The following is a 14,911-nucleotide window of genomic DNA, read 5'->3' on the forward strand; positions in this document are numbered from 1 at the left end:
GAGTTGAAGTGTGTCACAGTGTATCACACACTATAGCCATTTATCCATTCATCTTTATTTGCAAATGTTAATTGCAGTAAGTCATTGGTCTGTTTCAAGGCTCATGGCTTCTGCTACACTATCAATACGGGATTCTCACAGGGATTCCTCTCGGATGTTTTGTTGTTGTCCTGTGTCATGGAGATCCTGCTGGTTTTGATCTTCTGGACCAGGAATGACTATTTTAATAATCATAATAACCAGGTAATGTTACATTGATGTCTAATAAATGTCTATTGTATATGGCTAATGTAAGGATTTAAAAATGTGATTTAATACTCAGAACTCTTTGGAAAACAACCTGCATATTTTAAAATAATTCCTAAGAGTATTTTGCAAACCAAAAAAGCAACTTGCTTTAAAAAAGTCAGTGAGCATGAAACTGTCATCAGAAACTCCCAAAACTGAGAAGCAAATGAGGTAAAAATGTAATTGAGCATTCAAGATCTGTGAAATGGTTAAAAACAAAACAAAACAGGTGTAATATATGCCTATTGGAGTAATAAAAACAGGTGTAATACATACCTAAGTGAGGTTAAAAAAAAAAACCAGGTGTAATACATGCCTAATTAGGTAATAAAACAGGTGAAATACATGCTTAACTGGGTAATGAGTGACATAAGGAAAATGAAAGAGCAAAGTGAAGTGATGATTACAGATTTTCTAAAATTAATGACAGATACTAAGGCATGTATCATTTAAAACTTTTGTTATCATTGTATGGGTATGCATATGTATGTGGGGGTGATTATAACAGAGCCTGCTTGTGAAGAGTTAAACACAGCTTTATGGAATCTGATTTCCTCCTCTCACTATCATACAAGTTCCAAGGACTAACTCAGACCACCAAGCCTGTGTAGTAAGTACTTTTACCTAGTGATCGATCTGGCTGTTCCAAAGCTTAAAAACATAAATTAAAAACAAAATAAAATATATGCACCTAAACATGTAATACTATTAAAGCTCTATAAAAATCAAAGATGAAGAGAGAAATATAAAGAAGTCAAAGGGACTTATATAGAGAAAATAAATGAAAATCATACCATATTTCTCTCCATCCCATACAGGCTATCCCTGCATCTAAGAAGTCCCCAGACTCTCAGAGCTGCACCGTGTGCTCACAACACTGCATTCCAAGCTTCAATGCCACTTTGGGTGCCCAAGTCTCAAACATAAAAGCTGCTACCAGGTTACACAAGTTTGCAGCCCAAGGATCTGATGCAACTTCTGCTGCATGTGTGCAAGAGCCCAGCTTTAGGGCCAGTCTGACAGAACTTGCAATGCAGACACTAGAGTTTCAGATGCTGCAGGAACATCCCCACTGAGGTTGCTGAGAAAGTAGCATCCCCACTGAGGTTGCTGAGAAAGTAGTATCTCAGAATTCAGCAGCATCTGGATCTCACAGACCCAGATAACCCATAAGTACCTGTGGTACAGAACCCAAATCTATGTACATCTCATAGATAACATGCTTCAGTGCTGGTGCTACTGTCATATGATCACATTACAAGCTATATTTGTCACCAACATCTATCTCCCTGCTACAGCTTCCCTTGAGTGAGAAACACACACACACACAGACACACACACACACACACAGAGAGAGAGAGAGAGAGAGAGAGAGAGAGAGAGAGAGAGAGAGAGAGGAGAGAGGAATCCAAATAGCCTTTGCTACCAAAACCCACAATAGGTCCCCATGCAGGTGCTTGTGTACTGCATATGAAAACTCATGCAGTCATCACTAGTACAGGCTGCAGAAAGTAAGCTGTTGTTTGAAGTCAACTTGGGACACCTGACACTCTCTCTTAAAAACAAACAAACCAACCAACAAACAGACAAAATCTTGAAAAAAGCATCAAGAACACAAAGGTTTCTTAACTATTTTGGTATGAATGAGAATGTTCCCATGGGCTCAGTAACATGAACACTTGGTCCTCAGCTGGACCAAGGAAGTAATAGGGAAGGTTATGGAACCTTTAGGATGTGTTAATGTGGTGATATTTAAATGAATGGCTGCTTACCTGGCTGACTTTCAGTTTCAGTTTGAGATTCTAAAGCTGAATGGGATGTTATGAACTCTGAAATAGATACAAGTATCCACCATTATATATTTTATATACAATTCTACACACTAATTGGGCTCATAGTCTATATTATTAACTTTAATGATTCACCCAAAGGAAAGAAAAAACAACAGCTTCCAATATCAAACCCTTGGAATCATGCACTTGGGCTGTGGTGTCTGAATGAATATGGATAATAGCCACTTACAGATACATAATTTTCTCTGTAAAACATGCTTTTCCTCTCTCTTGTGTGACACCAGGGATCAAACCCAGATCTTGGTGGACAGGCAGGTGCTCTGCAACTGTGCCACACCCTCCCACTACTTGATTTTCCTCTTCTATTCATTTCTATTGGTTGAAAGTAACATGAGTACCTCATTACCTTTTCTTTGCCTTCAATCACCAAGTTGTGTCAATTATATCAGTTAAAGAGGTTTCTAATCTGTCCATATCACTTTCTTTCTTTAGCAATCTAATGTTATCAATTATATATTTAAGCTGCATTATAATTTATTTCACTATAATTTTTTTAAACAATACCTTGTTTAATACTAAAAATGTCCAAAGGCTTTGGTACTACAAGCAGGACCAGTGTAACATTAGTGCTGCTGATCTCCAGTTTTAATTCTCATGTTAATATATTATTGCCATCTCAAATGACCAATATTTTTTTTCTTCACTCAATAAGCACTATTCATCTTTGAAGGTTGCAAGGTATTTCTAACTTTCCTGAGATAAACCAACTTGTAGACCTACTACAACATTAACAGACTGTCATGTTTTGTTGGGAGCGACCCTGTTTGAATGTTAACTGCCTTGTCAGCCAAAAGTGCTTACTTACAAAGTCTTGGCCTTAGTGGAAAAATACTAGCTTACTTGAGATTTATGTGGGAAAAGTTGAGGTCTCTGAAAGAAAGTACGACCCCCAATTAAGAACAAATAGCTATAGATTTTGTGGACAGGTACCTAGAAACCCACTCTGTTCTGTTCCTCCTGCTGAACTTTTTACCTAGCCAATATCCTGCTTTTGGGAACAGGTGCATTCTCCCAGAAACAAAGCAATTCTGTGTCATCCCCCTCCACATACCCTGCTTCTGTGGGCATAAAACCTGCCTGGGAATAATAAAAATTTGACAGCTGGATCAATCAGACTTGCTGTCCGTCCTTGTGTTTCTTACCCTTCATTCTCTCCACAGGTGGTTCCACAGACCATGTTCGACTGTCCCGCAGGCCGGGACAATGTATTACCACACATTTGAATGATTCATAATATGTTCTATCCTTGAACTCTCTAAACTTTATGGGCGCAGCAACCAAATCATAATAGCATTCATCTTTTAAGAATAATTGTATTTATTTTATGTGTTTGAGTGTTTTGCCTGCATGTTCACTATATGTGTGCAATGCCTGTGTTGGGGTTAGTCTGTGCTGTTGTGCATTCAAGTGCTAAAAACTGGCCCCCAAGATCTGTTTGCCCACAACAAGAAGAGCCTCAAATACATCAAGTGATGCTATATAACCTTGCTTCTTAAGTTAATTGGTCAACAAAAGGCTAAAACCTGTGACTGGGCAGTAGATAGAGGTAAGTGGCTTATCAGTTACTTGATTCAGGGTGGCAGATAGAAAGAAGAGAAGAAGAAAGCACATACAAAAGGGAGAAGCCACCATAAGTGGAGATGGACCATGAGCACGTGGCCAGGAGAAATAACAAGTAACAAGGGACATACTGAAGGGATGTGAGTTGAAATTAAAAAAATGTTTATGATACTATAAAGTTTAAGGATTTATAAAATATTACCTTCAATTTGCTTTTCTACAAGTCCATAAGATTTTATTAATTCTGGTGGTATCTCTTTATCCCTGTTAAGAGTGCCAATAAAGAAAACATATCTTCATACATATTCAGAGTTAAGTTAAATGCTCAAGGAACTATAGTTTACAGACTAGACATATGAAGTTTGTAAAATAAATGTTAGCATATCATTTATCTTTCACTTAGTGCTAAGACAAATGCCATCCTATAGTAAAAAGTACAAATTCTATAAGTTGTATATTCCAAGAATATAATTAAGTACACCAATAGAACTAAAATTATAAAAACAAATCAGTAGAAACTGTATATTATCATTTGGTGTAGTGCTAAGAGCACAAGCCTGAGAGTGAAACAACCTGCTCCAAACCTGTAACTATGTGGCCTGGAGCCACCTTCTGTGCCTCTCTCAGCTCCAGGCTCTTTATCTGTTAAAACTTACATATACGAATGCCTTTCTCATAAAGCAGTTATAGGTCTCCCAGGAGTTACTAGAAAAATACCTTGTGAGCTGTGCCCTGGAGTTAAGGTTGTTCCACAGTCCTCTATACCCAACTCCTGCCTGGAGAAAGCTGGTCTTCCAGGAGTGTTGTCACTCCTAAGTTGCCAGGTGAGACCACCACTTTTGTTCCAATAACTGTCCAAAGAGGGACCTGCCAGAAGCCCACAGGGCACAAGAACCTCAAAACAGCCAGGGATAGGATCCCTCCAGTTTCCATCAGCACCTCAGAGTTAACCCTGTGACACAGTACTCCATACAGAGAGAAAACTGGTCACCCAGGAGTGCTGACACACTTAAGATCACAGCTCTCTGCACCCCATTACCACCAGGAGAGAGCTGGTCTCCCAGGAGTCCTGACACACCTAAGATCACAGGCTCACAGGTCCACAGGAGGGAAAACCTCCAGTCAGAGGCACCAAGACCAACTAACACCAGAGATGAACAGATGGTGAGAAGCAAGCACAAGAACCTAAGCAACAGAAACCAAGGCTACTTGGCATCATCAGAACCCAGTTCTCCCACCACAGAAAGTTCTGTATGCACCAACATACCAGAAAAGCCAGATTCAGATTTAATATCACATCTCATGATAATGATAGAAGACTTTAAGAATTATGTAAATTATTCCCTTAAAAAAACAGGAAAACACAGGTAAACAGGTAGAAGTCTTAAAGAGAAAACACAAAAATCCTTTAAAGAATTATAGGAAAACACAACCAAACAGGTGAAAGAATTGAACAAAACCATCCAGGATCTAAAAATGGAAATAGACACAATAAAGAAATCACAAAGGGAGAAAACTCTGGAGATAGAAATCCTAGGAAAGAGATCAGGAGGGGCAACGGGATAGTGGGTTTCTGAAGGGGAGTCCTGGAAAGCAGAAAACATTTGAAACGTAAATAAAGAAAATATCCAATTAAAAAAAAATAAAGACAAAGAAAAAAAAAAGAAGACCTAGGGAAAGATCAGGAGTCAAAACATCATGAATAAAATACAAGAAATAGAAGAGAGAATCTCAGGTGCAGAAGATACCACTGAAAACATTGGCACAACAGTCATAGAAAAATGCAAAATGCAAGAAACTCATAACCCAAAACGTTCAGAAAATCCAGGACACAACAAAATGACCAAACTTAAGGATAATATAGAAGAGAGTGAAGATTTCCAATTTAAAGGGCCAGTAAATATCTCCAACAAAATTATGGAAGAAAACTTCCCTAACCTAAAGAAAGAGATGCCCATAAACATACAAGAGGCCTATAAAACAAATAGACTAGACCAGAAAAGAAATTCCTCCCATCACAAAATAACCAAAACACCATATTCCCTAAACAAAGAAAGAATATCAAAAGCAGTAATGGAAAAAGGTCAAGTAGTATATATAGGCAGAACTATCTGAATTACACCAGACTTCTCACCAGAGACTATAAAAGTCAGAAGATCTTGGGTAGATGTCATACAGATTCTAAGAGAACACAAAAGCAAGCCCTGGATACTATACCCAGCAAAGCCCTCAATTAACATAGATGGAGAAATGGAGATAGTCCATGACAAAACTAAATTTACACAACATCTTTCCATGAATCCAGTCCTTCCAAGGATAATAAAGGGAAAACTCCAACACAAGGAGGGAATCTACACCCTAGAAAAAGCAAGAAAGCTTCAACAAACCTAAAAGAAGATAGACACATGACAGAATACCAACACTAACAACAAAAATAACAGGAAGCAACAATCACTTTTCCTTAATCTCTTAATATCAATGGACTCAATTCCCCAGTACAAAGACATAGACTAACAGACTGGATACATAAATAGGACCCAGCATTTTGCTGCATACAGGAACACACCTCAGTGAGAAAGACAGACACTACCTCAGAGTAAAAGGCTGGAAAACAATTTTCTAAGCAAATGGTTCCAAAAAGAACAATGTGGAGTAGCCATTCTAATATCGAATAAAATTCACTGTCAACCAAACGTTATTTAAAAAGATAAGGAAGGATACTTCATACTCATCAAAGGAAATATCTACCAAGATAAACTCTCAGCTCTGCACATCTATGCTCCAAATGAAAGGGCACCCATATTCATAAAAGAAATTTTACTAAAGCTCAAAGCACACATTGCACCACACAATAATAATGGGAGACTTCAACACCATTCTCTTATCAATGGACAGGTCATGAAAACAGAAACTAAACAAAGACACAGTCAAACTAACAGAAATTATGAAACAAATGGGTTTAACAGATGTCTATAGAACATACACTCTAAAACAAAAGAATATACCTTCTTCTCAGCACCTTATTGTACCTTCTCCAAAATTGACCATATAATCGGTCACAAAATAGGCTGCAACAGATACAAGAAGATTGAAACAATCCTATAAATCCTATGAGAGCACCACAGACTAAGGCTGATCTTTAACAACAACAAATGCAACAGAAAGCCCACATACAAGTGGAAGCTGAACAACACTCTACTCAATGACAACTTCGTTAAGAAGAGATAATGAAATTAAAGACTTTTTAGAATTTAATGAATGTGAAAGCACAACATACTCAAACTTATGGGACACAATGAAAGCATTCCTAAGAGGAAAACTCATAGTTGAGTGCATCCAAAAAGAAACTGGAGAGAGCATAGAGTAGCAGCTTGATAGCACACCTGAAAGCTCTAGAACAAAAAGAAGCAAATACACCCAAAAGGAATAGACAACAGTAAATAATCAAACTTGAGACTGAAATCAACCATGGAGAAACAGAAAGAAGTATACCCAGGATCAACAAAATCAGGAGCTTGTTCTTTGAAAAAAAAATCAACAAGATAGAAATACCCTTAGCCAGACTAACCAGAGGGTATAGTGATAGTATCCAGATTAACAAAATCAGAAATGAAAAGGGAGAGATAACAACAGAAACCTAGTAAATGAAAAAAAAAAACAAAAACAAAAACCAAAAAACATCAGTTCCTCTTAAAAAACCTGTACTCAACAAAACTGGAAAATCTGGATGAAATGGACCATATTCTATACAGATACCAGGTGCCAAAGTTAAATCATGATCAGATAAATGATCTAAACAGTCCCATAACCCCTACAGAAATAGAAAGAGTCATTAATAGTCTCCCAACCAAAAAAAGGTCCAAGACCAGATAAGCTTATTGTAGAATTTTATCAGACTTTCAAAGAAGACCTAATACCAATACTCTTCAAACTATTCCACAAAATAGAAACAAAAGGTACTCTACCCAATTCATTCTATGAAGCCACAATTACTCTGATACCTAAACCACACAAAGACCCAACAAAGAAAGAGAACTTCAGACCAATTTTCCTTATGACTCTAGATGCAAAAATACTCAATTTAACTGAATCCAAGAACACTTAAAAACAATCATCCATCATACTCAAGTAGACTTCATCTCGGGTATGCATGAATGTTGCAATATACGGAAATCCATCAATATAATCCACTATATAAAGAAACTCAAAGATCAAAACCACATGATCATTTCAAAATTCAATATCACTTCATGGTGAAAGTCTTAGAAAAATCAGGAACTAAGGGCCCATACCTAAACATAGTGAAACTAATATACAGCAAACCAGTAGCCAACATCAAACTAAACAGAGAGAAACTTGAAGCAATCCCACTAAAATCAGGGACTAGACAAAGCTGCCCACTCTCTCCCTACCTATTCAATATAGTACTGGAATTCGAAGCCAGAGCAATTAGTCAACAAAAGGAGGTCAAAGACTTACAAGTTGGAAAGGAAGAAGTCAAAATATCTCTATTTGCAGATGATATGATAGTATACATAAGTGACCCCAAAAACTCCACCAGAGAACTCCTACAGGTGATAAACATCTTCAACGATGTGGATGGATATAAAATTAACTACAAAAAACCAACAAAACAAAATATTCCAAAAACAAAACCCAAAAATTCAAAACCGAAAAACCAGTAGCCTTCTTCTACTCAAAGGATGACCAGGCTGAGAAAGGAATTAAGGAAATGGCACCCTTTACAATAGGGACAAATAATATAAAATACCTTGGTGTGACTCTAACCAAGCAAGTGAAACATCTGTATGACATGAACTTCCATTCCTGGAATAAATAAATCAAAGATATCAGAAGATGGAAAGATCTCCCATGCTCATGGATTGGCAGGATTAATATAGTTAAAATGGCTATCTTGCCAAAAGCAATCTACAGATTCAATGCAATCTCCATCAAAATTCCAATTCAGTTCTTCACCAAGTTAGAAATGGCAATTTGCAAATTCATTTGAAATATCAAAATCCCAGGATAGCAAAATCTATTCTCAACAATAAAAGAACTTCTGGTAGAATCACCATCCCTGACATCAAGCTGTATTACAGAGCAATAGTGATAAAAATTGCATGCTATTGGTACAGAGACAGGCAAGTAGATCAATGGAATAGAATTGAAGACCCAGAAATGAGCCCACACATCTATGTTTACTTGATCTTTGACAAAGGAGCTAAAACCATTCAGTGGAAAAAGACAGAACTTTCAACAAATGGTGCTGGCTGAACTGGCAGTTAGCATGTAGAAAACTGCAAATCGACCTATTATTATCTCCTGTACAAAACTCAAGTCCAAGTGGATCATGGACCTTCTCGTAAACCAGATACATTAAAACTAATAGAATAGAAACTGGGGAAGAACTATGTTCATAGCAGCCTTATTTATAACAGCAAGAAGCTGGAAAGAACCCAGATGCCCCTCAACAGAGGAATGGATACAAATAATGTGGTACATTTACACAATGGAGTACTACTCAGCTATTAAAAGGAATGAATTTATGAAATTCCTAGGCAAATGGTTGGACCTGGAGGGCATCATCCTGAGTGAGGTAACACAATCACAAAAGAACTCAAATGATATGTACTCACTGGTAAGTGGATATTAGCCCAGAAACTTAGTATAGTGAGATATAAGATACAATTTGCAAAACACATAAAACTGAAGAACGAAGACCAAAGTGTGGACACTTTGCCCCTTCTTAGAATGGGAAACAATCACCCATGGAAGGAGTTACAGAGACAAAGTCTGGAGCTGAGACAAAAGGATGGACCATCTAGAGACTGCTATATCCAGGGATCCATCCCATAATTAACCTCCAAATGATGACACCATTGCATACACTAGCAAGCGTTTGCTGAAAGGACCCTGATATAGCTGTCTCTTGTGAGACTAGGCTGGGGTCTAGCAAACACATAAGTGGATGCTCACAGTCAGCTATTGGATGGATCACAGGGCCCCCAATGGAGGAGCTAGAGAAAGTATCCAAGGAGCTAGAGATCTGCAACCCTGTAGGTGCAACAACATTATGAACTAACCAGTACCCCGGGGCTCTTGACTCTAGATGCATATGTATCAAAAGATGGCCTAGTCGGCCATCACTAGAAAGAGAAGCCCATTGGACATGCAAACTTTATATGCCCCAGTACAGGGGAACGCCAGGGCCAAAAAGTGGGAGTGGGTGGGTAGGGGAGTGGTGGGGAGGGTATGGGGGACTTTTGGGATAACATTGGAAATGTAATTGAGGAAAATACGTAATAAAAAATATTAAAAAAAATAAAGTAATCCAAACCACTCATAAAAAAAAGAAAGAAAGAAAGAAAGAAAGCGCAGAAGAGTCTTGAGCAAATGGGCACAGGGGAAAATTTCCTGAACAAAACACCAATAGTTTATGCTTTAAGATCAAGAATTGACAATTGGGACTTCATAAAATTTCAAAGCTTCTGGAAGGCAAAGGACACTGTCAATAGGACAAATTGGCAACCAACAGATTGGGAAAAGATCTTTACCAATCCTCCATCCGATTGAGGGCTAATATCCAATATATAGAATGAACTCAACAAGTTAGAATCCAGAGAACCAAATAACCCTATTTAAAAATGGGGTAAATAACTAACAAAAATTTCTCACCTGAGGAATACCAAGTGGCTGAGAAGCACCTAAAGAAATATTCAACATCCTTAGTCATCAGGGAAATGCAAATTAAAACAACCATGAGATTCTACCTCACACCATTCAGAATGGCTAAGATATGGACTCTACAGGAACTTCCTCCCCTTTGTTGGCATTTGAACTAATCTCATGACTGTTGGGTCCTGGAAGACTCTTGCTTTCCTGACATCTGGGACTTGCTGGTGGTTACCCCCAGTTCCCAATCCTCCATTGCTACACACCACTGTTCAAATTCCTGATCATCATCCCTATCTCCTCCCATACCTGATCCGGCCACCCCCTCCGTGTCTTCTCGTCCTCTGAAGTCCCTCCCACCCATTATGTCCTCTAAAAATTTTGTTCCCTCTTCTAAGAAAGACTGAAGCATCCACATTTTGGTCTTCCATCTTCTTCAGCTTCATATGGTCTGTGAATTGTATTTTGGGTATTCTGAGCTTCTGGCCACTTATCTTTCAGTGCATACCACATGTGTTCTTTTGTGATTGAGTTACCTCACTATACCCACGCAATTTCCAGAGAAGCTCACTGGCACCACGACGAACTCAAATGGACCTCTCTCCATGGGAAGGCCCCCTGAACCTGAGACCGGCCTAAAACCAAACCAAGATAATCAGTCAACTCCTTGGGACCAAAACCAGACTTGAAACCAGACAAACCAAAACCAAAACAGAATCAGAAGGTGGTCCAATAGAGGACTCACAAGTGAACAGGACAGACAGACACACAGACATACAGACAGACAGGCAGGGAGGGATTCCACTTTACCTCCGATGTACAGTGTCTGTGTCTCATGACAAAAACACAAACAAAAACAAGATAGCATCAGAGAAAAAAGACACCAGTATATCTGAGCACACTCTTCTGCGCCTGGACTTATTCAACCAGCCAAACTCTGCTTCCTGACAGGTGAGATTCCACATTGACCTCTTCCTGACTGGGTCGGATTCCACATCGACTCCCTTTCTGACAGAGTGGGATTCCACATCCACTCCCGCTCTGGCAGAGAGAGGACCTGGTCTCCCTCACTCTGCCAGAGGACAGCCAGTCCTTTCTGACTATCCCTCACCCTGGGCACTTCCTCCAGGGTCTCCCTTGGAACGTCTTCCAGGGGTGCAGCCTGTGGGGCCATAGACCGTCGTCCTCCCACAGCCACTAGGGTCCTACGGTCCACGGTGGCAGCTGCCAGAATACAGACTACCGGAACTGGTAACACAGGTGGGACTCAAACCCACAATCTCAGAACTGAAAAACCAAGACACAAATTCAGCGGTGCCACACTTAGACACTTAGACAACAGACAACATACAAGACTCACACAAACAAACGTACCTCCAAGGGGTCCTTCGGGGTTCTTGGGTGTCACGCAGATCTCGGTGGGACCTCCAAATGATAGAACCTAGTGGGGAAACCCCCACTCAACTCCCGATTTGGTGTACATCCAAGAATCACGAACAGACTACCATCTTGATGTAATTACATTAATTACGGAGCTCCGGACCAACATGCATCCCACACAGGAGATAATGGATGTCGGCCACGAGTATAGCCTTTTGTAGAAGGATCTGATGGTGTTTTGGATTTCTTCAGGATCTGTTGTTATGTCTCCCTTTTCATTTCAGATTTTGTTAATTAGGATGTTGTCCCTGTGCCCTCTAGTGAGTCTGGCTAAGGGTTTATCTATCTTGTTGATTTTCTCAAAGAACCAACTCCATGTTTGGTTAATTCTTTGAATAGTTCTTCTTGTTTCCACTTGGTTGATTTCAGCCCTCAGTTTGATTATTTCCTGCAGTCTACTCCTCTTGGGTGAATTTTCTTCCTTTTTTTCTAGAGCTTTTAGATGTGTTGTCAAGCTGCTCGTGTGCTCTCTCCAGTTTCCTTTAGGAGGCACTCAGAGCTATGAGTTTCCCTCTTAGAAATGCTTTCATTGTGTCCCATAGGTTTGGGTATGTTGTGGCTTTATCTTCCTTAAACTCTAAAATGTCTTTAATTTCTTTCTTTATTCCTTCCTTGACCAAGGTATCATTGAGAAGAATGTTGTTCAGTTTCCACGTGAATATTGGCTTTCCATTATTTATGTTGTTATTGAAGATCAGCCTTAGTCCATGGTGGTCTGATAGGATGCATGGGACAATTTCAATTTTTTTGTATCTGTTGAGGCCTGTTTTGTGACCAATTATATGGTCAATTTTGGAGAAGGTCCTGGGAGGTGCTGAGAAGAAGGCATATCCTTTTGTTTTAGGATAAAATGTTCTGTAGATATCTGTTAAGTCCATTTCTTTCATAACTTCTGTTAGTTTCACTGTGTCCCTGTTTAGTTTCTGTTTCCATGATCTGTCCATTGATGAAAGTGGTGTGTTGAAGTCTCCCACTATTATTGTGTGAGGTGCAATGTGTGCTTTGAACTTTACTAAAGTGTCTTTAATGAATGTGGCTGACCTTGTATTTGGAGCATAGATATTCAGAATTAAGAGTTCCTGTTGGAGGATTTTACCTTTGCTGAGTATGAAATGCCCCTCCTTGTCTTTTTTGATAACTTTGGGTTGGAAGTCGATTTTATTTGATATTAGAATGGCTACACCAGCTTGTTTCTTCAGACCATTTGCTTGGAAAATTGTTTTCCAGCCTTTCTCTCTGAGGTAGTGTCTGTCTTTTTTTCCTGAGATGGGTTTCCTGTAAGCAGCAGAATGTTGTGTCCTGTTTGTGTAGCCAGTCTGTTAGTCTATGTCTTTTTATTGGGGAATTGAGTCCATTGATATTAAGAGATATTAAGAAAAAGTAATTGTTGCTTCCTTTTATTTTTGTTGTTAGAGTTGGCATTCTGTTCTTGTGGCTGTCTTCTTTTTGGTTTGTTGAGGGGTTACTTTCTTGCTTTTTCTACGGCATGATTTCTGTCCTTGTATTGTTTTTTTCTGTTAATATCCTTTTTGAAGGGCTGGATTCATGGAAAGATAATGTGTGGATTTGGTTTTGTTGTGGAATACTTTGGTTTCTCCCTCTATGGTAATTGAGAGTTTTGCCGGGTATAGTAGCCTGGGCTGGCATTTGTGTTCTCTTAGTGTCTGTATAACATCTGTCCAGGCTCTTCTGGCTTTCATAGTCTCTGGTGAAAAATCTGGTGTAAATCTGATAGGCCTGCCTTTATATTTTACTTGACCTTTCTCCCTTTCTGCTTTTAATATTCTATATTTATTTAGTGCATTTGTTGTTCTGATTATTATATGTCGGGAGGAATTTCTTTTCTGGTCCAGTCTATTTCTAGTTCTGTAGGCTTCTTGTATGTTCATGGGCATGTCATTCTTTAGGTTTGGGAAGTTTTCTTCTATAATTTTGTTGAAGATATTTGCTGGCCCTTTAAAGTTGAAAATCTTCATTCTCATCAATTCCTATTATCTTAGGTTTGGTCTTCTCATTGTGTCCTGTATTTCCTGGATGTTTTGAGTTAGGATCCTTTTGCGTTTTGTATTTTCTTTGATTGTTGTGCTAATGTTCTCTATGGAATCTTCTGCACCTGAGATTCTCTCTTCCATCTCTTGTATTTTGTTGCTAATGCTCGCATCTATGGTTCCAGATTTCTTTCCTAGGGTTTCTATCTCCAGTGTTGCCTCACTTTGGGTTTTCTTTATTGTGTCTACTTCCCTTTTTAGGTCTTGGATGGTTTTATTCAATCCCATCACTTGTTTGGATGTGTTTTCCTGTTTTTCTTTAAGGACTTGTAACTCTTTAGCAGTGTTCTCCTGTATTTCTTTGAGTGAGTAATTAAACCCCTCTTAATGTCCTCTACCATCATCATGAGATATGCTTTTATATCCAGGTCTAGCTTTTCGGTTGTGTTGGGGTGCCCAGGACTAGGCGGGGTGGGAGTGCTGCGTTCTGCTGATGGTGAGTGGTCTTGGTTTCTGTTAGTAGGATTCTTACATTTGCCTTTCGCCATCCGGTAATCTCTGGAGCTAGTTGTTACAGTTGTCTCTGGTTAGAGCTTGTTCCTCAGGTGATTCTGTTAGTCTCTATCAGAAGACCTGGGAGACTAGATCTCTCCTCTGAGTTTCAGTGGTCAGAGCACTCTCTGCAGGCAAGCTCTCCTCTTACAGGAAAGGTGCACAGATATCTGGCCTTAGGACCACCCTCCTGGCCGAAGACGAAGACCCAAAACAGGACCTGTCCCGAAGCTGAGTTGTTTTGGTCTGTCCCAGAAGTTGTTAGCTTCTGTATTCTACTCCCTCACCCGTGCAGAATACTCTCGGAGGAGTCCTGTAACCATGATGTCTGCAGCTGATGCTCAGGCCAAGTGCTCTCGGGCTGGGCGAACCCCTTTCCTCTGGCTGGGAAAGTGGCCGGATGTCTGGGGCCCGTGCAGAATAGACTCGATGGGGTCCCGGAACCAAGATCATATAATAACATTCTAAATCTTATCCTTATTCTTATAGATAAGTATAACTACACTTCTCATCAAAGAAGCCTCTTTTTATAGCAAATGGAAACCATCACAGTAA

At 39.3% G+C, this 14,911-nt stretch overlaps 1 protein-coding gene across 2 annotated transcripts in view; it reads right to left on the reverse strand.

Annotated features, from left to right (window-relative positions):
- LOC110287755 (coiled-coil domain-containing protein 7A) overlaps window positions 1-14,911 on the reverse strand; it is an 84,139-nt gene that overhangs the window by 42,089 nt on the left and 27,139 nt on the right. For both annotated transcript variants that reach the window (XM_085844254.1, XM_085844253.1), the window contains exons 9-10: window positions 3,904-3,965; window positions 2,061-2,117 (exon numbers count right to left, since the gene is read on the reverse strand). In XM_085844254.1, coding sequence (XP_085700380.1) covers window positions 2,061-2,117; window positions 3,904-3,965 — 119 coding nt within the window. The remainder of the gene's footprint in view (window positions 1-2,060; window positions 2,118-3,903; window positions 3,966-14,911) is intronic.

This window comes from Mus caroli, unplaced genomic scaffold, assembly GCF_978045245.1.
Source record: "Mus caroli unplaced genomic scaffold, Mus_caroli_1 scaffold_10, whole genome shotgun sequence".
Lineage (NCBI taxonomy): Eukaryota > Metazoa > Chordata > Mammalia > Rodentia > Muridae > Mus > Mus caroli.